Raw genomic sequence first — 25,592 nt, forward strand, 5'->3', positions numbered from 1 at the left:
ACCTACCAGCTGTGTGACCCTGGGCCAAGTCACTTGGCCTCTGCCGGCCTCTGTTTTCTCACCTGTGAAGGGGGCACACAGCAGTACCTACCTCAGGGGGTTGCCCCCCTGATTGGCAGGAAAACGCTCTGTAAAGGTTGGTCGGTGTCATTTCTGGTTAGAGCCCTCGTTTTTGGAGTCAAATGCATATGCATCTGGCTCCTACCCCACCTGTTTTCTGCGGTGAGATGGGGATAACGGATAACGTTGCCCCCCCCCCCAAGGTGATGGGGATTTTTAAAGGAGCGAATGGGTGTGAGGCCTCCCGCCCGGACGCCTGCCCAAAATAACGGCAGTGGGTCCTCGCCAGGCGGCCGGCGGCGGGTCAGGGGCGCTCGGGGAGGCGGCCCGGCGGCGGCCCCTGGATCCCCGCGGCCCCCGCCCTCCCGCGTCTGCGGCGTCAGGTCCGGCTCGAGAGTCCCGCCCCGCCGCCCCGGCCCACCGCGGGCATCCCGGGAAGGAGGGGGTCTGGCGAGTACCGGGACGGGCGGGGGGGCTGGCCGGGCGGGGGCGGGGGGCGCCCGAGCGGGGATGGGTGCGGGCGGGAGGCCGCGGGCTGCTGCGGAGGGAGGGGCCGGCGAGTGAAAGGATGGAGGAGGTGAGCGGGGCGCGCGGGGACGGGGAGGGCCCGCCGGCGACGAGCCCCGACTGGTCCCAGGTATAGGACTCGGGGGCCGGCGGGCCGGCTGGGGCGCGCGGGGCGGGGGCATCGGCTGCGGGGCAGGGCGGCGCGGGGAGGCTGCGGGTCGGGGCCCGGGCCCGGGGCGCGAGCCGGGGCGTGGCGGGGCCGACGGAGGCGGCGGGCGGCCCCTGGGTGCCGCAGGCCGGGGCGGGGCCGGCGGAAGCTGCGCGCGCCGCGGAGGCTGCGGGCCCCTGACTCCTTGACCTCGCTCTCCCGCAGTCACCGCCGGGCCGGCGCGGGCCGGGGGGCGGGGACCATGGGCGCCTCGGCTTCCCGGGGCCGGCCAGCCCGGGTCCCCGCGCCGGAGCCCGACCCCGAGGAGGCGCTGGACCTGAGCCAACTGCCGCCCGAGCTGCTCCTGGTGGTGCTGAGCCACGTGCCCCCGCGCACGCTGCTGGGGTGCTGCCGCCGGGTGTGCCGGGGCTGGCGCGCCCTGGTGGACGGCCAGGCCCTGTGGCTGCTCATCCTGGCCCGCGACCACGGCGCCCTGCTGCCGCTCGCCCGCAGCTGCCTGCCCCCCGCCCGCGACGGCGGGCCCTGCCTCCTGGGCCGCTTCTGCGAGCGCCGGCCGATCGGACGCAACCTCATCCGCAACCCCTGCGGCCAGGGTGGGGAGCGCGGGCTGGGGGGCCGGCGGCGGGCAGCCGGGGCGGGGCCTCACCGCGGGCGGGGGCGGGGCCTCCCGCAGCCGGGGCGGGGCCTCCCCGCAGCCCGGGGCCCGGCGCGGAGGAGGGGGCGAGGGAGGGGAGCAGGTGGCCGCCGGCCGGTGCGCGGGCGGCGAGCTGGGGCCTGAGCCTCCTGTATTTAACAGAAGGCCTCCGGAAATGGATGGTGCAGCACGGCGGGGACGGCTGGGTGGTGGAGGTGAACAGGTCCACGGTGCCTGGGGCCCCCTCGCAGACCTGCTTCGTGTCATCCTTCAGGTGAACGCCCCTAACCCCGCCAGTCGCCCCCTCCCCGCAGGGGCCGGGCCGTCGTCCGTTAGACTTGTCTCTTGTCATTGCCCTTTCTCCCTCCTTCCTAGCTGGTGTCGCAAAAAGCAGGTCTTGGATCTGGAGGAGGAGGGTCTGTGGCCGGAGCTGCTGGATAGTGGCAAGATCGAGATTTGCGTCTCCGACTGGTGAGTATGATGACAGTAGCAGCCCCTTGCTCAGCACTGACCCCATTGACCCCATGCGCCGTGACCCTCTCGTGAGTGACTTCCCCGAGGCCGCTCCCCTCCCCAGTTCCTCCGGGAGGTGACAGGTTTACCCATTGAACCGCTCCCCTCGCCCCCAGATGGAGCTGGATTGCAAGATGCCAGATTGGCCCCAATTACAGAGGACTCTGAGCAGCTCAGTCTCGTCTGTGGATCACATGCGCCTTGCCTTAGGAGGAGGCGGTGCAGGGTAGTTTAGCTAAGTTTGCATTCTGGAGCCAGGCTTCCCAAGTCCCTGGCTCTGCAGCTTAGTGGCTTTGGGCAAGTCCCCCTGTGCCTCGGTTTCCCCATCTTTACAAGATAGGGTTACGTGTCAAGCACATAGCCAGCGCTCTGGAAGTGTGAACTGTTTCGGTGGGTTGGTTTGGTTTTTTGAGCCTTGATCCTCCAAGAATGTGTGTTTCAGGACCTCAGATTGTTCAGAGCTTCGGGAGCAATTGAGGGGTTCAGAATTGAAGGGGAGGTGCTTTGTTCTGGTGGCACAGCTAGGACTTGGTGAGACCTGACATTAGGCTCAGACTCCTTTGACTCCAGAGCTTATGGTCTGTAGCGACGGTCTTGAAACTGGGGTATGCGGACGTGAAGAGTTTCCAAGGGATATGTGACCCAGATAATTTCTGGTGAGGAGATTCCAGATCCTCTACAGCTGTGTTCCCTGATTCTAAAATTACCAGCTACACATAACATCACTGGTGGTGGCATCATATGGTTGTCCTCGTCCACTCCCCTTGTCAGAGTCCTTCAGTTTTACAGAAAAAGCAAGGTCCTCACTATGGTGTGTGCCCCCCTCCCCCAGATGTGAAGACTATGGGAGAGGGTGCCTGGATGGCTCAGTGGTTGAGCATCTGCCTTTGGCTCAGGTGGTGATTCTGGGGTCCTGGAATCGAGTCCTGCATCAGGTTCCCTGCAGGGAGCCAGCTTCTCCCTCTCCCTGTGTCTCTGTGTCTCTCATGAATCAGTAAAATCTTAAAAAAAAAAAAAAAAAAAAGACTACTGGAGATTCAGGCAAGGTAACCACTTGAAATTTCAGCCTTACCAAATTTGCTCTTACTTTGCATTTTTGTTTTGTTTTTAAGTAGGCTACATGTCCAATGTGGGGCCTGAACTCACAACCCAGAGATTAAGAGTTGCAAGCTCTACCCACTGAGCCAGACAGGCACCCCCAAATTCACTTTTTTAAAAAAAGATTTATTTATTTAAGGGGGCAGGGAGAGATCATTGGAAAGGGAGAGAGAGAATCCTAGAAGACTCCCAGCTGAGCACGGAGCCCAATAGGGAGGCTTGATCCCAGGACCCTGAGATCATTCCCTGAGCCAAAATCAAGGGTCGGACGCCTAACTGAGCCACCCAGGTGCCCCCAAATTCACTCTTAATTAAAGACATCATAACTATCCCCCACCACCCGCAACATGCAAATCCATCTCATTAGGAGATACATTTACAATAAAATAGTTTTTAATTTAATCATTAGTTATCAAACTAGAGTAACACATCGGTGTTGTTTGGGTTGGCAGTGTACCATTTGATCATAATAATCAGTGGTTCCCGTGTTTTGCTGTATGTTACGCAGGATCATTTAAAACTTCCAACGCTCAGGTCAGACCCTATACCAGTTAAATCAGAGTGCCTGTGGGTGGGAGCAGGGTCTCAGTATCTGGGAAAAGTTTGGAGCTGGCTGCAGAGTTAGAGGGCACAATCCTCACACCATCCTCGCTTCAACAGCAGCCGCAAGTTTGGGGGATTCCCAAAACCTCCCTCAGCTTCCATAATTCACTGGAAAGATGCACAGAACTCACTAAACTATTACATGATTACAGATTATTACAAGGAAAGCCTAACATTTATAAATCAGCCGCAGGCGGGGCACCTGGGTGGCTCAGTGGTTGAGCATCTGTCTTAAGCTCAGGTCGTGATCCCAGGGTCCTGGGATCGAGTCCCACATCGGGCTCCCCACTGCTTCTCCCTCTGCCTCTCTCTCTCTGTGTCTCTCATGAATAAATATATAAAATCTTTTTTAAAAATTAAATAAAAATAAAATCAGCCAAGGAAAGAAGAGCTAGGGCAGTGTCCACACACAGAAGTACCAAACAGAACTTCGGTTGTTCCCTCGCCATGGAGTCAGGATGCATTTACCGTCCTGGCATCCAATTGATAATATACACACAATATTGCCAAACGGGGAAGCTCACCTGAGCTTCATTTCCCAGAATTTTGTTGGGGCTTCATCACGTGATTAAACTCAGACTCCTGGTCAACGGATATTGCCTGACATATCCTAAGCCACATTGTTGGGTCTTTCTGGAGTGGCTAGCCCCCACGGTGAGACTGTCTGTGTGGCTGTGGTCAGCCCCCACTGGAATCACGTTGGAATCAAGCAAGCAAAGATACTTCTGGCAGCCACGATATTCCAAGGATCCAGAGATAACGTCCCAGATACTGAGAGCAAAGGCCATCCATACCTCCAGACCAGACTAAATTCTTTCGTATGCAATATCTTCTTAGCATTCCAGATGATTCCAATCTGCAGCAAGGTCTGAGAACCACTGCTGGGTAATAATTCAATCCCAAAGGAAAAATGTTAACACTTGGAGCTTTATGGTCACAGGAAAAAATTTTAATTTCTATTTATATGTATATATTTTGGTATGTGGTTGGCACAGAACAGTATGGAAAGGCAGTCTTTTGACTGATCAGAAGAAAATTAAAATATGTCACTGTTCCATGAGGACAAAATTGTGTGGGAGAAGTAGAGCAGACATCTAATTCTTAGAAGTAGAACGATGTGAAGTCTCTGAAGTAAAAACTTATTTGTGTATTTTTGCAGCCCATTACCCTTGAGTTAAACTTTTAACTTCTAGCATGAAAAGTGTACATAGTTTTAAAAGTTTACATATTTATTTATTTAAAGTGTACATATTTTAGGGGCACCTGGATGGCTCACTGGTTGAGCATCTCTGCCTTCGGCTCAGGTCGTGATCCGGGGTCCAGGGATCGAGTCCCACATCAGGCTCCCTGCATGGAGCCTGCTTCTCCCTCTGCCTGTGTCTCTGCCTCTCTTTGTGTGTCCCTCATGAATAAATAAAAATCTTTAAAATAATAATAATAAAGTGTACATATTTTAGGTGTGTAGCTCCTTTCCCACCACTAACCACTCAAGGGTAGCTGCCATCCTGAATTCTGTTACCATAGATAAGTTCTGTCCATTTTTGTACTTAAGAGAGAGAAAGTCCCACAGTGTATGTTTTGTTCCTGGCTTCTTCCAACTACATGTTTGTAAATTGATTCCCAATTGCATGTAACCAGTGAGTTTGCTTTCATTGTTGTTTACTAATCTATTATATGAATATACTGTAATTTATCCGTTTACCATTGATGGATATTGGATGTTGTTGTGTTGTTGGGTTTTTTTTAATATTACTGGGTATCCCATCGTGACTAAATATATTCAGATTCCTGTGGTCCATTTATTTATTTTTAAAATATTTTATTTTTGGGATCCCTGGGTGGCGCAGCGGTTTGGCGCCTGCCTTTGGCCCGGGGCGTGATCCTGGAGACCCAGGATCGAATCCCACATCAGGCTCCCTCCATGGAGCCTGCTTCTCCCTCTGCCTGTGTCTCTGCCTCGCTATCTCTCTCTGTGTGACTATCATGAATAAATAAATAAAATCTTTAAAAAAAATATTTTTTTTTATGTCATCTCTAAACTCAATGTGGGGCTTGAACTCAGAACCCTGAGATCAAGAGTCACACGCTCTACTGACTGAGCCAGCCGAGCCTGATGGGAACCTGATGTGGGACTCGATCCCGGGTCTCCAGGATCACACCCTGGACCAAAGGTGGTGCTAAACCGCTGAGCCACCTGGGCTGCCCTCCCATGGTCCTTTTAAATGACTGATATGAAAGTCGTATTTTCTTTTTTGTTTTTCAAGATTTTATTTATTTATTCATAAGAGACATGGAGAGAGAGAAGCAGAGACACAGGCAGAGGGAGAAGCAGGCTCCATGCAGGGACCCTGATGCGGGACTCGATCCCAGGACCCCAGGATCATGCCCTGAGCCAGAGACAGAGGTTCAACCACTGAGCCACCCAGGTGCCCCAAAAGTTGTATTTTCAACGTACACATTGGAAATCCCATCTTTTGCCACTGTTTAAACATAGAATGGGCGATTTCAATTGCCACCTTAATAATACGAGAGGAGGAGCCTGAAGGGGCATTGCTCTGGGTCACTGCTTCGAAAATGCATGTGCTTGCGGACCCGCTGGCGACCCGGTTTACTGCAGGCTGAGTCATTGGGTCTGCAGTGGGGCCCAGCTCCCAGGTGACACTGGTGTGCTAAGTGGAGGACTCCATTTTGGGTTTGCAGATGTGGGGAGGGCTTGGCGTGGAGGGAGGCAGGCAGACACCTGAAGAGATGAGGTGGGCCTGTCCAGCCCTGACGGCCTCCCTCCTCCCACAGGTGGGGAGCCCGACACGACAGTGGCTGTATGTACCGACTCCTTGTCCAGCTTCTAGATGCCAACCAGACCGTCCTGGATAAATTCTCTGCCATGCCTGTTCCCATCCAGCAGTGGAACAACAACGTCTGCTTTCAGGTGGGTGCCTGGCAGGGTCACGGGAGAGGGTGGTGGGGCCTGTGAACCTTAGTTCTTACCTCTTGTGGTTTCAATAAGCAGGGCTCTGCTGGGGGTGCTTCTGGGCCCCTCTCCTCTTGGGTAGTTGCATTCAGACAGTGGCTGGAGGGAACCAAAGGGCAGGGTGGTTGTGTGTGTGTGTGTGTGTGTGTGTGTGTGCGTGCGTGCACATATACGTGTGCATGTGTACGTACAGCAGCTGGTAGTTTCATTTACTTCCATCTGGGATCCCTCTGCTAGGTCTGATTTGCATGTCCTCACAGCCCAGCTGCCTCAGGGCAGCCAGACTCGACTTACTGGTGGCTCAGGATTCCATTGGGAAGGTTCTAGAGAAACCCAACAGAAGCTGCATTGCCTTTTTCTGACCAAGCTTTGGGAGTCACTTGGCCAAGTCACTTAGCATCACTTCCGCCATACTCCTGGGTACAAACAAACCCACCCAGACCTGGGGGGGACAGGAATTAGGATGAGGAACCATGTGATTCCCTCTACCAGAAGGCTGTGGCACAACAGGCCCGATCTCTCCTCTACCTACAGGTCACCCACGTGTTCTCCAACCTCAAGATGGGCGTCCGCTTTGTGTCTTTCGAACACTGGGGCCAGGACACTCAGTTCTGGGCTGGTCACTATGGAGCCCGTGTGACCAATTCCAGTGTGGTTGTGCGGGCCCGGCTGTCTTAGTGGAGGGCCGTCCTTGCAGAACAACCTGACTGGTGCCTTCCAGGACCTGGGGACCATCGGCCAGAACTTCTCATTAACCAAGGGCATGTACCTCCTCTGCATCCCAGGTACTCTAGGATTCCTTCGAGGGTCCTGCTGGGCCCCCTCTTTGGGTTCTGGAAACTTCTAGAGGAAAGTTCTTCCTTCAGAGCTACCTACTGCTGTCATGGGGCAACCCTTCCCCCGTTGGTGAGCATGGAGGAATGCCAGTTCTAGACAGGGCTCTTCACCCTAACCCCCGCCCAGGCCCTCTGGTTCAGCCCCCATCCCCTCTGTCCTGTCTCCTGTCCTTTCTGCTTTCAGGGGCTTGGTCGGTCCCTTTAGAGAAGGCCTCTCACCTCTGACGTATGATCTTGTCCTTATGGCTGGGAAGATTCCAGCCACCTTGGGTGGCAAACAACCTCCCGCAGCCTCAAGGCCGGGACCAGGCCTCACAGCTCAAAAAGTGTTTGGAGATCCTCCAGGACCCCTGTGATTGTATGGTGTATAAAATTATTTTTTATTTTGAGACTTTCCGCAAACATTGAGAGAATAATATATCAGCAACACAATCTGCCAATCATACACAATAAATTTATTATTTTGCCAAAAGTGCCTCAGATCTTTTATCATTTTTTTAAAAGATTTTATTTATTTATTTATTTATTTATTTATTTATTTATTTATTTATTTATTTATTTATTTATTTTAGAGAGAGAGCACACGAGCAGGGGGAGGAGCAGAGGGAGAAGGAGAAGCAGACTCCCCGCAGAGCAGGGAGCCAGCCGTGGGGCTCCATCTCAGGACCCTGGGAACAGGCCCCCAAGCCGAAGCCATGTGCTTAACCGACTGAGCCACTCAGGTGCCCCAAAAGTGCCTTAGTTTTTTGAAATAGGAATATGATGTTACTGTCTTGATTACTGCTTGGTTTGAAGCAACAAACTGTCCCAGTGGAGGATGGGACAGTACAGAAAAAAATTCTAATAGAAGGTGTTTTAGTAGAAAGAATGGAAGAGTGAGCACAGTGTTCTTTCCCAAGCCTTAAGGAAATCATCGATTCAGACAAAGATCATCGGTCAGGGTCAAAAGCACAAGGCAGACAGTGGATGTGGGTACAGTGTCACAGTGACGCCACACTGTGACTTTCCAGATGGAACCTGGATCAAGCCAACCTCACACCAGTCCAGGGCCGTGGCTAGTTCACTGGTGCTGGGTCAGGGAGATGTTCTAGGTCGTCTTTTTTTGTTGTTACAACTTTATTTTTTAAGTAATCTCTACACCTGGTGGGGGGCTTGAACTCACCACCCTGAGATCAAAAGTCACTCTACCAATGAAGCCAGCCAGACACCCCTAGACCTTCTAACGTGAAGTGGGCCATTGACTTTATTCCAGTGTGAACTGATCCTTTGAAGGGTTCGGGCCTTCAACCCCTTTCTCGCCATATAAGGGAAAGGCGGGCAAAGAAGCAGCCAGACCCGCCCAGAGGTGGCATGTTTTGCCAGTTTCTTAAAAAAGGAGTTGTGACAGGTTGAAACAGACCTAAGAGTCATGACCAGATGGGAGTGTGTAGGCCTCAAGTAGATACTGGTTTGGATAATTCAGCGCTAGAGGATATTTTTGGGTTAACTGGGGGAATCTGGATATGAGGAATAAGAGAAACATCTAGGAAGGGAGAGGTGGAGACCGCTGCCTTTAAAAAAAAAAAAAAAGCAGTCATATGATTTAATTTTGGCATTTGTTATATCATGTATATATGTGTGTGTGTGTGTGTGTGTGTGTGTGAATGCCAAAGTTAATGATACCATTTTACACACACACGTACTATTTACAACCTGGATTACCTTCTAGATGTGCGTGTTTATATAGGTTTGTGTATATATATATATATATATATATATACATACATATATTCAGAAGAGTAAGAATATTAGGGGGGCACCTGGCTGGCTCCAGTCCATAGGGCATGTGACTCTTGATCTCGGGGTCGTGAGTTCAAGCCCCATGTTGGGCGTGGAGCTTACTTAAAATTTTAAAAAATAATAATAACTACAGGGTTACTGCAATGGTGATCTCTGGTAGTGGTGATTTTGTATTTATTTTGCTTATCTGTATTTCTCATTTTCTGAGTGTGTATTTGTGTATAGAAGAAATACAAGAAGACTAATACTTAGTATCCCCCAATGTAATTTCCCTCCCCTTCCAGAAATAACCACATTTAGAAGGCATCTTTGCTGACAGGGTTTTTGCTGGTTTTATTTGGTTACGGAGAATTCGAAATATATACAGAAGCAGAGAGGAGAGTGTTAGAACCATGTATCTATTCCCCAGCAACAGCTTTGTCAGCTTATGGCCAGTCCTCAATCCACATCCCCATCCATTCTCCCCTCTTCCATACTGTTTTTTTTTAATATGCTTTATTTTGAAACAAATTCTTTTTTTTTTTAATTTTGAAACAATTTCAAACTTAACAGGGGAGTTGTAGGTATGGCACAAAGCTTTTTCCCCCTGAAACATTTAGTACATCTCTAGCGTCACTGCAAAATTCTTTAGCGTGTATTTTCTACGTCTCTCCTGCATAACTGCAACCCAACCATCCAAATCATGATGGTCACGTCAATTCAGTAACTGCCCCAAATGGCCTCGCCTTAGAAAGGCCTGTTGGCGGGGCACCTGGGTGGCTCGGTTCATTAAGTATCAGGCTCTAGATTTGGACTCAGGTCATGATCTCAGGTCCTGAGATCGAGCCCCTCACTGGGCATGGAACCTGCTTAAGATTCTCTCTCTCCCTCTTCCTTTGCCTGTTTGCAAGGTTGGCCCTTGGCTGGCATCTGCGAAATTGAATTTGGGGAAGGTTTCCCATCACCTAACTGACAAGGGTGGCTGTGGCACTTAGGCTATTTGTGCAGAGTATGGCTTATGCTGAACACTTGCTGTCATTCTGGGAGTCTGGAATTTTGGTACGAGCCAGGCAGATGCGCCTCGATGACTAACCCCCCATGAAACCCTGGCGTGCTGAGTCTCCGATGAGCTTCCCTGGATATCACACACCTGCTGCTATATTTTTGTTGCTGGGGCAAGAGTGCACTCTGCATGAGCCCTCGGGGAAGGGAGAGGACACAAGGAACCTTACCCATAACTTCCAGTGTCTGTCTTTTTCCTTTATGATCCAGCTATGCAAACAGCTGTGTAGCTATAGTGAATCTCAGCAGTGAGTACAAGTATGTACTGAGCTCCATGAGTCCTTCTGACAAATACCTGAGCATGGGGTAGTCCTGGGATTGAGTCTCAAGTCTACTGATTGAGCCAGCCGGGCGCCCTCATGCTGAATTTACTTCTACCCACACACACACATACACACACACACACAGTGGGGCTGGCAGTGGAACTGCTAGAAGGGGCCTAAAATATGGCTACAACATTATTTGGGGAAAAGGGAGAGGGGTGAAGGATGATGAGCCCCTGGTTCCTGGGGGCCATGGAGATGGAGTTACCCATGGTCTGAAACAGCCCAGGTGCCATCTGTCATAAGAGGGAGAAGTTACCTATGGAAGTAAACCAATGGGCCCGACCTGTGGGGCGCTGGTTTCCAGGATCCCCTGGCTGACTTGGGCGGGTGCCAGCTACGGTGATATAACTCAGCCTGGTTTCCTCTTTCCTCTAGGCAGGAGGAAAAGAGGCCCAAACACTCCCCCAATGAGTTTGGGGTCAAAGATGATAAAGGTGGGATGCCTAGGTGGCTCAGTGGTTGAGCATCTGTCTTTGGCTCCAGGCGTGCATGATCCCCAGGTCCTGGGATCGAGTCCCACATCCGGCTCCCCGTAGGGAGCCTGCTTCTCCCTCTGCCTGTCTCTGCCTCTCTCTCTGTGTCTCTCGTGAATAAATAAATAAAATCTTTTTTTTTAAAGACTTTATTTATTTATTCACGAGAGACACACACAGAGAGAGGCAGAGACACAAGCAGAGGGAGAAGCAGGCTCCAAGCAGGGAGCCCGATGCGGGACTCGATCCCAGGTCCCCAGGATCAAGCCCTGGGTTGAAGGTGGCACTAAACCGCTGAGCCACCCAGGCTGCCCCAAATACATAAAATCTTAAAAAAAAAAAAAAAAAAAAAAAAGATGATCACGGTGAATTTGTGGTTGCTCCCTACTCCAGATGCCAGGAGAAAGGGGCCACGTTCCTAGAAGATGGGCTTATTTAGTTGAACTGAAACATTTAAAAGTTTGCCTGGCTCTCAGGACAACTGGTTAAATCCATTCTCAGGGTGGATCAAAGTTTTAGATAAACCAGAGGGAGAAAGATGGAGAAAAAAAAAAAAAACCACTCCAACTCTTCAGCTTGGGAGGCCACGGCAGCCCCAACTATTCTAGCAGCCATGATGTTAGCCCTGTAAATGCTGAATTTACATGTTGGAGGGTTTTTTGTTTTGTTTTGTTTTTTGTTTCAAGTAGGGCCCATACCCAACATGGGGCTTGAACTCACAACGGGACCAACCGGGAGATCAAGAGCCCCGTGCTCTACCGAATGAGCCAGCCAGGCGCCCCACTGCTGAATTTACTTCTAGGGATTTGAGTCAACTCGTAATGAAAGGTGCAGAAAAGAGGGAGAAATTCATAATACAATCTTATCCATCAATTATATGTCAAAGTTAAAGGGAAATTTGAAAAATGGCTTTGTATTTGACGATCATTTCATCTGGTTGTAGGATTTTAAAAAAACAGTGATCAGTGTATATGTATACATGTACACACAAACACACACACATATGCCTGTTTTCTGTAAATTGCAACATTTTGACCGCTTGAAAGACCTTTCTGGCTGGGGAGACACTGTGCCTCCTAGCCAATTCTTAGGGGTAGCAAAGAACGGAGCTGAGCACGCCTTTGATGGGCAAACGAACCAGTCTGAAGCCAGACCTCCTCCATCTGGCTCCAGCACCCCAGGAGGCACTCTTCTTCGGCTTCATCACCCAAGGGCCAGGTGCCAGGCAATTAGGGACCACCCCGGTAGTCCCAATCATGGCATCTGGTGGCTCAGTCGGTTAAGCATCTGCCTTCGGCTCAGGTCATGGTCCCAGGGTCCTGGGATCGAGCCCCTGCTTAGCGGGCAGCCTGCTTCTCGCTCTGCCTCTGCCCTCTTACTCTCTCTCAAATAAATAAAATCTAAAAAAAAAAAAAAAGAAAGAAAAAAAGAAAAAAGAAAGGAAAGAAATCATGCACATTGCTCAGTTCTAAATGGTTCACCCTCCCCTGCCTTTCCAGAGGAACCCGAATAATGGTTTAAACCTCCCCTAGGTCCTGCCTCCCGCCTTCTGGCCACGCTGTGTCTTTCCCATGCGGCCCTTCGTGGCACACCTCCTGTCTCTGCCACCCGTGAGCACAATCAACTGATTTTCTGAGCCTTTCCTCTGTCTCCCCTTGTGCCTGCAGCAGACACACCATCTCATAAAAGAATACAAAACAATAAAATGGTGTATGCTTGTAATATGCACTAGAGAGATCATCTGGATCTGGGAAAGCTACTGCAGAAATGGGGTGTGCGTGTGTGCGACACTCTCTTATGTTTGCCACCAGTGGGGGGCATTGGAAGCAAGTACAAGGCTCTGTAAATGATGATTTTTGCTGTTATTTTGGCCTATTGGAGCCTTTGGAGAAAAGGAGGCACTAGAAAAAGGAGGCCATCTTCAATCTACAGGCAAATACCCCTTTGGAGTTTTGAAACAATTTTAGTTTGCTAATGAGGCCTTATGAAGATCAAATGCCTGACCCTCTGTGGCTGTTAATTTTCAAGCCTAGTGTGCACGCACGCGCATACACACACACACACGCACACAGATGCATAGACTATGTGTCAGCAAAAGTCTTTATTTTACCTTCATTTGATTGTTAGTTTTTCATTTTTATTTGGTTTGATTTTTTTTAAGATTTTATTTATTTACTCATGAGAGACACACAGAGAGAGGGGACGCCATCCCAGGACCTGAGCCAAAGGCAGATGCTCAACCACTGAGCCATCCAGGCACCCCCTTATTAGCTTTTTTAGATAGACTTTTTTTTCTAAGAGCAGTTATAGGTTTATTGCGAAACTGAGTGGGATCACTGAGCAGATCCAGTATATCTCCCCTCTCCACACCCAGGCAGGCACAGCCTCCCCCACTACCAACATTCCCCACCAGAGAGGGACGTTTGTCACAATCCATGAGCATACACCAACACATTATTTCTGACCCAGAGTCCACTGTTCACGACAGGGCTCACTCTTGGTGTCATACATTGTCCGGGTTAAGACCAATGTCTCATGACACGTATCTACCGTGATAGCACCACACAGAATAGTTTCACTGCCCTAAAAATCCTCTGCTTTGCCTGTTCATCCCCTCCCTCCTCCCGACCTCTGGCAACCACCAATCTTTTACCATCTCCAAGTTTTGCCTTCCAGAATGTCATAGATCGAATCATACAGTATGGAGCTTTTTTCCAGATTGGTTTCTTTCGCTTAGTAACATGCACTTAAGGTTCTTCCCGTCTTTTCATGGCTTGATATCTCACTTCTTTTTAGCGCTGCCTAATATCCCATTGTCAGATGGACCACAGTTTCCTTACCAGTTCACCTCCTGACAGACACCTTGGTTGCTTCCAAGTTTGGGTAGTTACGAATAAAGCTGCTATAAACGTCCATGTGCAGGTTTTTGCATGGATAGAAGTTTTCAACCCTTTGGGGTAAATACAAGAGGCTTGATTCCTGGATCATATGGTAAGAGTAGATTAAATTTTTTTTTAAGATTTATTTATTCATCAGAGACAGAGAGAGAGGCAGAGACACAGGCAGAGGGAGATGGAGGCTCCTCGAAGGGAGCCTGATGCGGGACTTGATCCTGGATCCTGGGATCACATCCTGAGCCGAAGGCAGGTGCTCAGCCTCTGCGCCACCCCGGCCTCCAAGAGTAGGTTTAATTTTGTAAAAAACTGTCTTCCAAAGTGGCTGGACCATTGCACATGCCCACCAGCAATGAATGGGCCTGTTGCTCCACACCCTCGTCAGCACTCAATGTTGTTAGTGTTCGGGATTTGGTGCATCGTTGGCAGCTGATTTTGCAGATGGGTCCTGTCCCCGTGCTTTAATAAAACCACCTTTCTTGCACTGAAAAAAAGAAAAAGAAAAAGAAAAAGAAATCGGTGTATAGTAGGAGCTCATTGATGTTTTAATTTGCATTTCTCTGATGACAGGTGACGTCAAGTTTCTTATATGTTTTTTTGCCCTCTGGATGTCTGTCTTCTTTGGTGAGATGTCTGCTCAGGTCTTTTCTTCATTTTTAATCAGATTGCTTATTTTCTTGAGTTTAAGAGTTCTTTTTTTTTTTTCATTTGTTTTTATTGAAGTTCGATTTGCCAACATAGGGTTTAGCACCCAGTGCTCATCCTGTCAAGTGCCCCCCTCAGTGCTCATCACCCAGTTACCCCATCTCCCCACCCACCTCCGCTTCCAGAACCCTTTGTTCATTTCCCAGAGTTAGGAGTCTTTCATGGTTTGTCTCCCTCTCTAATTTTTCCCACTCAGTTCCCCTCCTTTCCCTTATAATCCCTTTCACTATTTCTTATATTCCCCGTATGAGTGAAACCATATGATGATTGTCCTCTTCTGACTGACTTACTTCACTCAGCATAATACTCTCCAGTTCCATCCAGAATCGAAGCAAATGGTGGGTATTTGTCCTTTCTGATGGCTGAGTAATATTCCATTGTATAAATACACCACATCTTCTTTATCCACTCATCTGTCGAAGGACATTGAGGCTCCTTCCACAGTTTGGCTATTGTGGACATTGCTGTTATTACTGCTATTGGGGTGCAGGTGTCCCGGTGTTTCACTACATCTGTATCTTTGGGGTAAATACCCAGTAGTGCAATTGCTGGGTCGTAGGGTAGCTCTATTTTTAACTTTTTGAGGAACCTCCACACTATTTCCAGAGTGGCTGCACCAGCTTGCATTCCCACCAACAGTGCAAGAGGGTATTTTGGATAAATAGTCATTTATCACATAGGTCTTTTGCAAATATTTTTTTCCCACAAGACTGTGGCTTGTCTTCTCACTCTCTTGAAGGAGTGAATACTTTTGAGTAGGTCAATTTGAGCTCTAAGACTGACAAGGTAAAAGAGCTTACGAAAGCTTTTCTCATCATTTGGACTTGGAACAAGAACTTCTGGTTCTTCCACAGAGCTTTGCTGCTGCCGAAGAAAAGCCTCTGGCTTTTCTGGATTCCTGCATTCACAGATCCTAATTGCCTGGACCTGACTCTAAGCCAAAACCTGATACTGTCTGCTGAGGACTGTTTTTTTTTTTTCTCAGCATGAGCTGTGCTCAATGGAAAGCAGGTATTCACTCAACGAACAGGGCTTAACTCTGGGATGTTGGCAGATTTAAAACACCCCTCTGTGGGACCCTAAACTGTGCAAACATCGTGGATGCTGGCTGGACCATCTGGGTCACATAAGAATGCCCACAGGAAAAGGCTTCTTTTTTGATGGAACTGTCTAAAATGAAGCTACTGCTCAGCTCTGTATTTCTGATGTAAATACTAACTTCTAATGTAGTTCTATCTTGTGATTCCTGCCAAAAGCTGTGAGCTGGAGAAGGGTCCATGACAGGGACTTTGACCCCTCTGGGCACTCCTAACAGATTGGACTCTGGACCCCTCTGGGCGAATGGCACCGCTGTTGACTTGTGTTCTGCTTTCCCCATTAGTGGCTGTTTGCAACAATGAAAACTCATAGTCTGACTCTATTTCCCTCATGTTTCCCCTGATACATGCACCTCAGGAAGGCGGCTTGATTACTAAATGCAGCTGTCCTCAGAATGAGAGTGATCTTCTCCAGCTGCTCACTGGATGAATGATCAGGACAAAAGGGGTAAAGGTTGTAGTAAATTATTCTGTTGAATATTCAGGTTTTCATCCTGACTAATTCCTGGCTATAGTGTGTCTTTCTCATTAAGTTTTATAAAAATGTTTTTCTCTTGAAAAAAAGCATAGAAGACACTAGAGAATCCCTTACTGCAGAGATAAAAGAACTAAACTCTAGTCAGCCCAAAATTAAAAATGCTATAACCGAGATGCAAACCCAAACAGATGCCATAAAAATGTTTTTCTGTGAAAGTGCTTTTGTCCCTTATTGCATCCAACCCTTCTGGATGAAAAGTTTGGGAATTTTCAAATAATTCAGAATTCTTTTTTTAAAAGATTTTATTTATTTATTTATTTATTTGACAGAGAGAGAGCACTGCAGGCAGAGGGAGAGGGAGAAGCAGGCTGCCTGCTGAGCAGGGAGCCTGCTGCAGTGCTAGATGCCAGGACCCTGGGATCATGACCTGAGCCAAAGGTAGATGCTTAACCCACTGAGCCGCCCAGGCAATAATTCAGAATTCTAAAGTATACAAACACACACACACACACACACACACACACACACACACACTATTAAAGCTAATAACTGAATTAAGGAAAGTTGCAGAATATAAGACCAATACACAAATTTCACTTAAATTTTTTTTAAGATTTTATTTATTTATTCATGAGAGACACAGGGAGAGAGAGGAGCAGAGACACAGGCAGAGGGAGAAGCATGCTCCACACAAGGAGCCCGATGTGAGACTCAATCCCAGGTCTCCAGGATCAGGCCCTGGGCTGAAGGTGGCACTAAACCGCTAAGCCACCCAAGCTGCCCTCACTTGAATTTTTATACACAACCAATAATTATCTTAAATGAAACTAAGAAAGCAATTCCATTTACCATAGCATCAAAATGAATAAAATACATAGGAATAAATTTAACCAAGAAAGTGAAAGATTTGTACACTGAAAACTACCAAACATTGCAGAAAGAAACTAAAGAAGACATAAATAGATGGAACGATACCCCAGGTTCATCAATTGGAAGACTTCATATTGTCAAGATGGTAATACTCTCCAAATTGATCTGTAGATTCAATATAATCCCTATCAAAATTCCAACTACATTTTTTGCAGAAATGGATAAGCCTATCCTAAAATTCATATGGAATTGCAAGGGGCTCCCGTTGCTAAAGTGATCCTAAAAAAGAACAAAATTACAGGATTCACACTTTCAAGTTTCGAGACTTAGTACAAAGATACAGTAATCAAAAGAGTGTGGTACTGGCATAAGGATAGACCTATAGATCTATGGAATAAACTTGAGAGTTCAGGAAAAGAACTCATATCTACAATCAATTGATTTTCTGCAAGGGTATCAATACAATCCAATGGGAAGAGAATCACTTTTTCAACAAATGGTGTGGGACAACAGGATGACCATATGGAAAAGAATGAAATCAGATCCTTTTTTTTTTTTTAAGATTTTATTTATTCATGAGAGACACAGAGAGAGAGAGAGAGGCAGAGACACAGGCAGAGGGAGAAGCAGGCTCCATGCAGGGAGCCCTTCGTGGGACTTGATCCCGGGTCTCCAGGATCAGGCCCTGGACTGAAGGCAGCGCTAAACCGCTGAGCCACCACGCTGCCTTGAAATCAGATCCTTACCTCACGCCATTTGCAAAAATCAACTCACAGTGGATCAAAGACTTAAATCTAAGGGCCAGAACTGTAAAGTTCTTAGAAGAAAATATAGGAATAAATCTTCATGGCCTTGGATTTGGCAATCCATTCTTAGATATGGCACCAAAAGCACAAGTCACAGAAGCAAAAAGATAGATAAATTGAACTTCCTTAAAGTTAAAAACTGGTGTGCATCAAAGGACACCATCAAGAGAGTGAAAAGACAACCTATAGAATGGAAAAGAATATTTGCAAGTCATGATCTAATAAAAGCCTAGTATGCAGAATATAGAAAGAACTCTTACCACTCAACCATGAAAAAAATAGCCCCATTTAAAATGGGCAAAGGGCATGAATAGATAGACACTCCTTTCTGCAAAGAAGATATACAAATGGTTGATAAATACACGGAAATATGTTCAACATCATTAGTCATTAGGGAAATGCAAATCAAACCCACAATGAGACACCACTTAACACCCACTAAAATGACTATAAGCAAAAGCATGGAAAATAACAAATGGTGGTGGTGATGTGAAAAATCGGAACCCTCAGGCACTGTGGGGCCGTGGGAATGTGAAATGGAACAGCTGCTTTGGAAGGCAATCTGACAGTTCTTCAAGAAGTTAAACACAGAATTACCAGATGACCTGGCAATTTTATTCCTACACATATACCGAGGAGCCTTGAAAACACGTATATGGGCGCCTGGGTGGCTCAGTCGGTTAAGCATCTGCCTTCGGCTCAGGTCATGATCCCGGGGTCCTGGGATCGAGCCCTGCATCAGGGTCCCTGCTCAGCGGGAAGCCTGCTTCTCCCTCTGCCTCTGCCTTCCGTTCCACCTGCATGTGCGCTCTTTGTCAAATAAATAAAATAAAAATAAAATCTTTAAAACAAGAGAAAGAAAACTTGTTGGAACAAAAACTTACACGTGAATGTTCAGAGCAGCATTATTCCTAACAGCCAACTAGAAGTAACCTAAATGTGTATCAACTGATGAATGGATAAACAAAATGAAAGATATCCGTACAATGGAATATTATTCAGCCAGCAAAAGGATCGGAGGTGGGGAGGAACGGGATATTGAGCCACACTACAACATGAGTGCACCCTGAAAAGCTTATGCTCAGTGAAAGAAAGCAATATATGATATGATTCCATTTCTATGAACTGCCCAGAATAGGCAAATCCACAGGGATGGACAACAGACTAGTGGTTGCCAGGGGATGAGCAGAGGGGGCGAGGGAAGGTGGCTACTTAGCGGCAGTTTCTTTATGGAAGGATGAAATGTTCTGGAACTACATGGTGAAGATGGTTGTACAGCACTGTGAATGTACTTAAAGCCACTGAGGTGCACATTTTTTTTAAGATTATTTATTTATTTATTTATTTATTTATTTATTTGAGAGGGCGAACGCGAACAGGGGTGTGGAGCAGAGGGAGAGGGAGAAGCAGATTCCCCGCTGAGCAGGGAGCTCATAGGACTTGATCCCAGGACCCTGAAATCATGACCCGAGCCGAAGGTAGATGCTCAACCAAGTCACCCAGGCGCCCCCTTGAATTGCCTATTTTTAAATGGCTAATGTGGAATGAAGTATATCGTGTGGATTTTATCTCAATTTTTTTAAAGTAGTTTTTTTTTGGGGGGGGGGGTGTGTAAGGTTATGATTACCAAATGAGCCTCACTGATTTTGGAGCAAAAACTGGAAAACCACAAACTTGGCACCTGGGGAGGCCCTAGAATCAGGGGAGAGACTTTAGTGATCTGAATCTTCCAGAACTTCTCCCGGAAGCCAAGCACTGCTGTCCTCCCCAGCGGAAAAATCAGAGGAATGTCTGCGGCTGCCTTTCTAAGCTGTTGGACCGCTTCGAATTCAAACTTTGATCTTAGATGTCCATGTGTCCCCTAGTCACAGCTGACGGAGCCAAGGAGGCGACAGCAGGAGGTGGCCCCGGCCCTGAAATCGTCCACCTGCCATCCGTGCCCATGAGGTGGACGAACTGGTGCTCGGAAGAGTCAAGTGTTTGGAACTGCCTGCTTTGGGGATCCCCTCTGGGAGCAGGGCCAGAATAGAATCATCTGGACTGGCCCAGCAAGCCTGGAGTGGCAAGGCCCGTGGTGGAGGCCACACAGGGGCCCCTGTAAACCTGTCCTGCCTGACCAGGGCAGGGGTGTCCTCATTCCTATAAAGTCTTTGCTTCTGGGCCCTCTGGGACTGATCTTATACGTGTTATGCCCCGACACCACCTCAGCCCGGGACGTCCTTCCAGTCAGCTTCAACCTGGTGATCAGAATATGCTGGGTGGCTGGGTGGCTCAGTGGTTCAGCACCTGCCTTCAGCCCAGGGCATGATCCTGGGGTCCCAGGATCGAGTCCCACATCGGGCTCCCTGCATGGAGCCTGCTTTTCCCTCTCCCTGTGTCTCTGCCTCTCTCTGTGTGTCTCTCATGAATAAATAAATAAATAAATAAATAAATAAATAAATAAATAAATAATCTTTTAAAAAAGTCTAGGCTGGCCCTAAGCTGATGTCTCAGGCCAGACACAAAGGTTCCTCCAGAAACTTGGCTTTCTAGGACAGATCCTTGTGGTTAATGGGGTTTACTCTAACTGGCGGGGTCCAGGACCCTGGGGTCATAACCAAGCCAGTGCTGCAGTTTGGTCTTACCAGGGTCCTCCTGCTAATAATTTGGCTCCAAGGTTGCCTTGGCCAGAGGTTGATGGCGTGGACTGCGGAGAAGAGTAAGCCCAGCAGGCCCGAGATAGCTATCTTTAGAAAGACCTGCTCACAAGGTTGGCCGTTGGCTGGCACCTGGGAGTTTGGCACCCAGGGTGCTCCCATCATTCCCTGAGTGAGGAGGGTTGTTCCCTGAGCTGGGACCACGCAAATGCATGGTTTACGCCAAGCACTTGCCTTCCTTCTTGGGGGTCGGAATGTTGGTACATGCCAAGCAGAGGCTGCCTATGCGACTGGCCCCAGTGAACACCTCGGATGCTGAAATTCTAGCGTGCGTCCTCGGGCAGAAACATCACACGTATGTTGTTACATTTTTGTCGTGCTCTGGGACCCCTCATGGGAGGGAGGGTGCAGAAGGAAGCCCCCCTGCGCCTTTGCCCCATGTGACCTGGCTGGGTATCCTTAGTACATTGCTATAGTAAGTCTTAGCTGAGTACAACCGTACACCGAATCCCATGAACCCTTCTAGAAAATCTCCAAACACGGTGGCCAGACTCAGGGACTCGCAACACCATTCTTGGAATTATTAGATTCCATTCAAGTTTGCCGAATGCCCCGATAGTTTTTTGCAGCAAAAGGATCTAGGTCAAGATCATATGCAATGGGGGGAGGGGTGTGCACCTGAAGGGCTCAGTTGGTTGAGTGTCTGACTCTTGATTTCGGCTCAGGTCATGTTCTCAGGGTCGCAGATCGAGCCCTGCAACAAGCTCTGTGCGTAGTGGGGAATCTGCTTGAGGATTCTCTCTCTCCCTCTGTCTCTCTCTGTCTCTCTGTCTCTCTCTCTAATTATTGTTTAAAGGTTTTATTTTATTTTTTAAGATTTTATTTATTTATTCATAGACACAGAGAGAGAGAGGCAGAGACACAGGCAGAGGGAGAAGCAGGCTCCATGCAGGGAGCCCGATGTGGGACTTGATCCCGGGTCTCCAGGATCACACCCCAGGCTGCAGGCGGCATCAAACCGCTGCGCCACCAGGGCTGCCCTCTCTCTCTCTCTCTCTCTAATTAAAAAAAAAAAAAGTCACACGCAACAGCTCCTAGCTGCACGGCCCTATAGATTCCTCCCATCTGGAACTGTCCCTCTATCTCTTTTATACTTTCACGAGCTTGACAGTTTTGAACCTTATAAGCCAGTTTTGCTTTATAGAATGTCCCTCAGTTTGGTTTTGTCGATGTTTCCTTCTAGATTCAGATGAAGTGTCTTTGGCAAGAATATCACAGAAGGGACTTTGTCCCCATTGCATCCCCTCGGGTGGCGCATGACTTCACCTTGCCCTATCATTGATGAGGCTCACCTTGAGCACTTGATTGAAGGTGGTGTCTGCCAACCTTCACTGCCAAGCTACTCTTTCCTCTATCTTTTTTTTTTTTTTTTTTAGGTTTTATTTATTTGAGAGAAAGAGAGAGAGAGAACACAAGCAGAGGGAGCAGCAGAGGCGGGAAGAAGCAGAGGGATCTGAGCCAAAGGCAGACGCTTAACCAACAGAGCCACCCGGGCACCCCCTCTTTTCTCTTTCTAAGCAGTGTGTTGTGGGTAGCACCTTTAAAAGGCCTGTGTGCAAGGCTGGCCCTTGGCTGCTATCTGAAATCTTGGATTTGGGGAGTGAGAAGGCACTGAGAAGGGTGATTCACTGGGCCTGGATTGTGTGAACAATATGGTTTATGTTACTCCTGGAATTTTGCTACGTGCTAGGAATTAGGTACAGGCTACTTCAGCATGAGCCACGTTGTTCCCACACTCTGGCCACAGTAAAACACCCTATCCATCAGGGGTGCTGGGGACACCTCCAAAAGCCAAATTTCCAGATGCCAGTCAAGGGCCAACCTTGCAAGCAGGCCCTTCTAAACACAGAAACCTCGGGGCGCCTAGGGTGGCTCAGTGGGTTAAGCGTTTGACTCTTGGTTTCAGCTCGGGTCATGATCTCAGGGTCATGAGATCGAGCCCTGCGTCTGGCTCCACGTTCAGCTCAACACAGAGTCTGCTCCAGATCCTTTCCCCTCTCTCTCCCTACCCTTCTGCCCCACCCTCTGCCCCTGCTTGCACTCTCTCGCTCTCTCTCAAATAAACAATATTTATAAAATCTGTAAAAATAAATAAATAAAGACCGAAGCCTCAGGCCGACTATGTTGTTGATGCATTTCTTCAGAGTGCCCCACTCAGTTCTTTGTGAATGTAGACACATCCCCGAACCTCTTTTAGTTACTGTTCTGAAATATGCAGAACCTCCTTTTTTTATCGATCTGACTCAACAGCCCAACCCTCTGTCCCCCGCTGAAAGGCTGCAACCTTGATGCCACCTGAATCAGTAATCCGGTGCAAGGCCGACGACTCCCATATGAGGTTCGCAGTGGGGCAGCCTTCCACTATCTCATGGAGACGTGCGACAGCTTCTGAGAGGCCATCTGAATGGCAGGAGCACGCGGTGTTCGCTTTTTCTAACTCTTCCGGGTGGCCAGTGTCTGGAGTCTAGTTATTTTAGATCACAGGCCGCAGGCAGAGAAGAATCCCTTAGCAGACTTATTTGGGGTGGGGGGTAGGGAAAGCACAGGTAGTGGGAAAGGGCAGAGGGGGAGAGAGAGAGACAGACTTCCTGCTGAGCAGAGAGCCAGACTGGGCTCGATCCCTGGACTCCAGGATCATGACCTGAGCCGAAATCAGACGCCTAACTGCCTGAGCCACCCAGGCGCCCCCTTAAAATGTCCATTTTAACTTTTTCTTTTCTTTAGTAATCTATACACCTAACATGGAGCTCAAACTTAAAACCATAAAATCAAGAGTCATGTGCTCTACTGACTGAGCCAGCCAGGCACCCCTTAACCGTTTTTTTTTAATTAATTTATTTATTTGAGCAAGAGAGAGCGCACAGACAATAAGCAGGGGGAGGAGCAGAGGGAGAAGCAGACCCCCCAGCTGAGCAGGGAGCCCGGCATGGGGCTCAATCCCAGGACCCCAGGATCACGACCCGAGCTGAAGGCAGAGACACTGACCCGACTGAGCCACCCAGGTGCCCCTTAACCATTTTGAAGCGCACAGTTCAGTGGCACTAAGTACATTCACAATGTTGCAGCGCCACCACTATCCATTTCCAGCACTTTTTCATCATCCTAAACATTTCAATTTAATTAATTATTTCAATGTACCCCTTAAACAAGAACTCCCCTCCCCTCCCCTCCCCAGACTCTTCATATAAATGCAATCTTGGCAATAGCTGTCCCTTCGCGTCTGCTCTAATTCACTCACCTTAACTACACTGTGACATAGTATCTGTCTCCTTGCTCCGGTCACCTCCATCATCCTTTAATTAAGTCTCATCATTTATTTCAAAATGAGCTCGGACATCTTTTCTTGGCATTTAGGCTCTGCACCTTACTTTTTTGTTGTTGTATAAGAGAATGGAATCTTTTCTTACAAATTATACTTCCTAATTGGTGGTTGCTTTCATTATCTGAGCGCTATTGATTTTTTTGCCTGTTGGTCTCACACCCAGCAGACTTGCCAAGATTTCCTCTCGGTGCTTTACAGGGAATTTTTCTAATTAACTTGGGTATTTGTTACAGGCAGGCTCCTTAAATCAGGTGGATGATTCCCTTTTATCTCTGGTTGGTTTTATTATATAAAAGTTTTATTACAAATGAGTGTTGAATCCCATCCAATGTTTTTTCTTCTGTAATTTGTTAATATGGCGCATTACAGTAATGCATTTTCTTTTTTGTTGTCGTTGCCTTTTTTTTTTTTAAGATTTTATTTATTTACTTGACAGAGAGAGAGAGCACAAGCGGGGGGGAGCGGGAAAGGGAGAAGCAAGCTCCCCACTGAGCAGGGAGCCGATGTGGGGCTCGATCCCGGGACCCGGGGATCATGACCTGAGCCGAAGGCAGATGCTTAACCAACTGGCCACCCAGGTGCCCTAGATTTTCCTTTAAATTTTTATTGTAGAGGAGCACCTGGCTGGCTCAGTCAGTAGAGCACTGACTCTTGATCTTGGGGTTGTAAGTTCAAGCCCCATGTTGGGTGTAGAATTTATGGTTTTTTGTTTTTTTTTAAAAAACTCTTTTAAAATTTTTCTTATGGAATTGTCATAGGGAGAAAAGTGGAGTGGGTGCACTAACATGCCACCCAGATCTCTTCTTCAGGATGGAAGCATTCTTTCGGGGCTGCCAGGAGTGCTGGTGGCTCATGGCTTACAGCTGAGCCTTTGTCTGGGCAAGACCCTGGATCAAGCTTGCACTTCTCTCCAAGGGGCAGCCCACATTCTCCGTCTGGTCAATAAGAGGGACAAAAGCCTGGCTCCGTGCCTCAGAAACAACCCAGAAGGGCCATCCCACTTCACGTTCCCCACAGGATGGACCAGGCCCTTGTGGCGACTGTATCAGTCTCCCAGCACCCAGCCTGCCGCCTCTCTAACTCACTTGCGAGTCCCAGAGAGCGCTCCCCACCAACCATCCCCTCCTGCTGCAGATCCCAGCTCACAATCCGTCTCCCAGGAAACCCTCCCTGTCCACGACTGGACTGCGTGGATGTATGTATGTTGACTTCTAAAGAAAAATGAGGGGTGCCTGGGTGGCTCTGTCATTAAGCATCTGCGTTCGGCTCAGGTCATGATCTCAGGGTCCTGGGATCGAGCCCCATATTGGGCTCCCTGCTCAGTGGGGAGTCTGCTTCTCTCTCTCCCTCTGCCTCTGCTCTCTCTCTCTCTAAAATAAAATAAAATAAAATAAAATAAAATAAAATAAAATAAAATAAAAAAATATAAAAGCTTCTGTGTCCACCAACTAAGTTCTGTAACAGGACATTACTGGTCCCTTAGAAGCGGGCTGTGGGTCCTTCCCTATCCTTCCCCTTCCATCCTACTGAGAGAAAATTGCTCTCCTGATTTTTGGTAACTTTTTGTGTTTTTTCCCCCCAGTGTTTTGCATCCATGTACGTATCCATCTACTTCATCTCTATGGCTTTGTCTGCATTTGAACTTTACATAAATGAAGAATACAACACGCATCCTTCTGTGGCCTGCTTCTTTCATTCAACGTTGATGCAAGAT

General features: G+C 48.2%; 1 protein-coding gene across 3 annotated transcripts; it reads left to right on the top strand.

Moving 5' to 3' along the window:
• Positions 1-961: 961 nt before the first annotated feature.
• FBXO27 (F-box protein 27) lies at positions 962-25,592 on the top strand. 3 transcript variants are annotated; one of them, XR_005354644.1, is made up of 6 exons: positions 962-1,329; positions 1,533-1,644; positions 1,746-1,841; positions 6,378-6,513; positions 7,090-7,340; positions 25,461-25,592. XR_005354644.1 is itself a non-coding variant. In XM_038528959.1 (5 exons), the coding sequence occupies exons 1-5, from the start codon at positions 978-980 to the stop codon at positions 7,231-7,233; spliced, it is 840 nt and encodes a 279-aa protein (XP_038384887.1). In that variant the 5' UTR covers positions 962-977; the 3' UTR covers positions 7,234-7,863. The 3 variants fall into 3 exon arrangements, 1 of the variants encoding a protein (XP_038384887.1); XR_005354643.1 differs by lacking the exon at positions 25,461-25,592 and adding an exon at positions 7,576-7,863; XM_038528959.1 differs by lacking the exon at positions 25,461-25,592 and having other exon boundaries at positions 7,090-7,863.

Source organism: Canis lupus, chromosome 1, assembly GCF_011100685.1.
Source record: "Canis lupus familiaris isolate Mischka breed German Shepherd chromosome 1, alternate assembly UU_Cfam_GSD_1.0, whole genome shotgun sequence".
NCBI lineage: Eukaryota > Metazoa > Chordata > Mammalia > Carnivora > Canidae > Canis > Canis lupus.

Bases quoted from the DNA above. Each gene is read 5' to 3' on its own strand.
- FBXO27 (XM_038528959.1), top strand. From the start codon at position 978: ATGGGCGCCTCGGCTTCCCGGGGCCGGCCAGCCCGGGTCCCCGCGCCG. The intron at 1,330-1,532 runs GTGGGGAGCGCG...TGTATTTAACAG, and splicing joins CCGCAACCCCTGCGGCCAGG to AAGGCCTCCGGAAATGGATG. The intron at 1,842-6,377 runs GTGAGTATGATG...CTCCTCCCACAG, and splicing joins GAGATTTGCGTCTCCGACTG to GTGGGGAGCCCGACACGACA.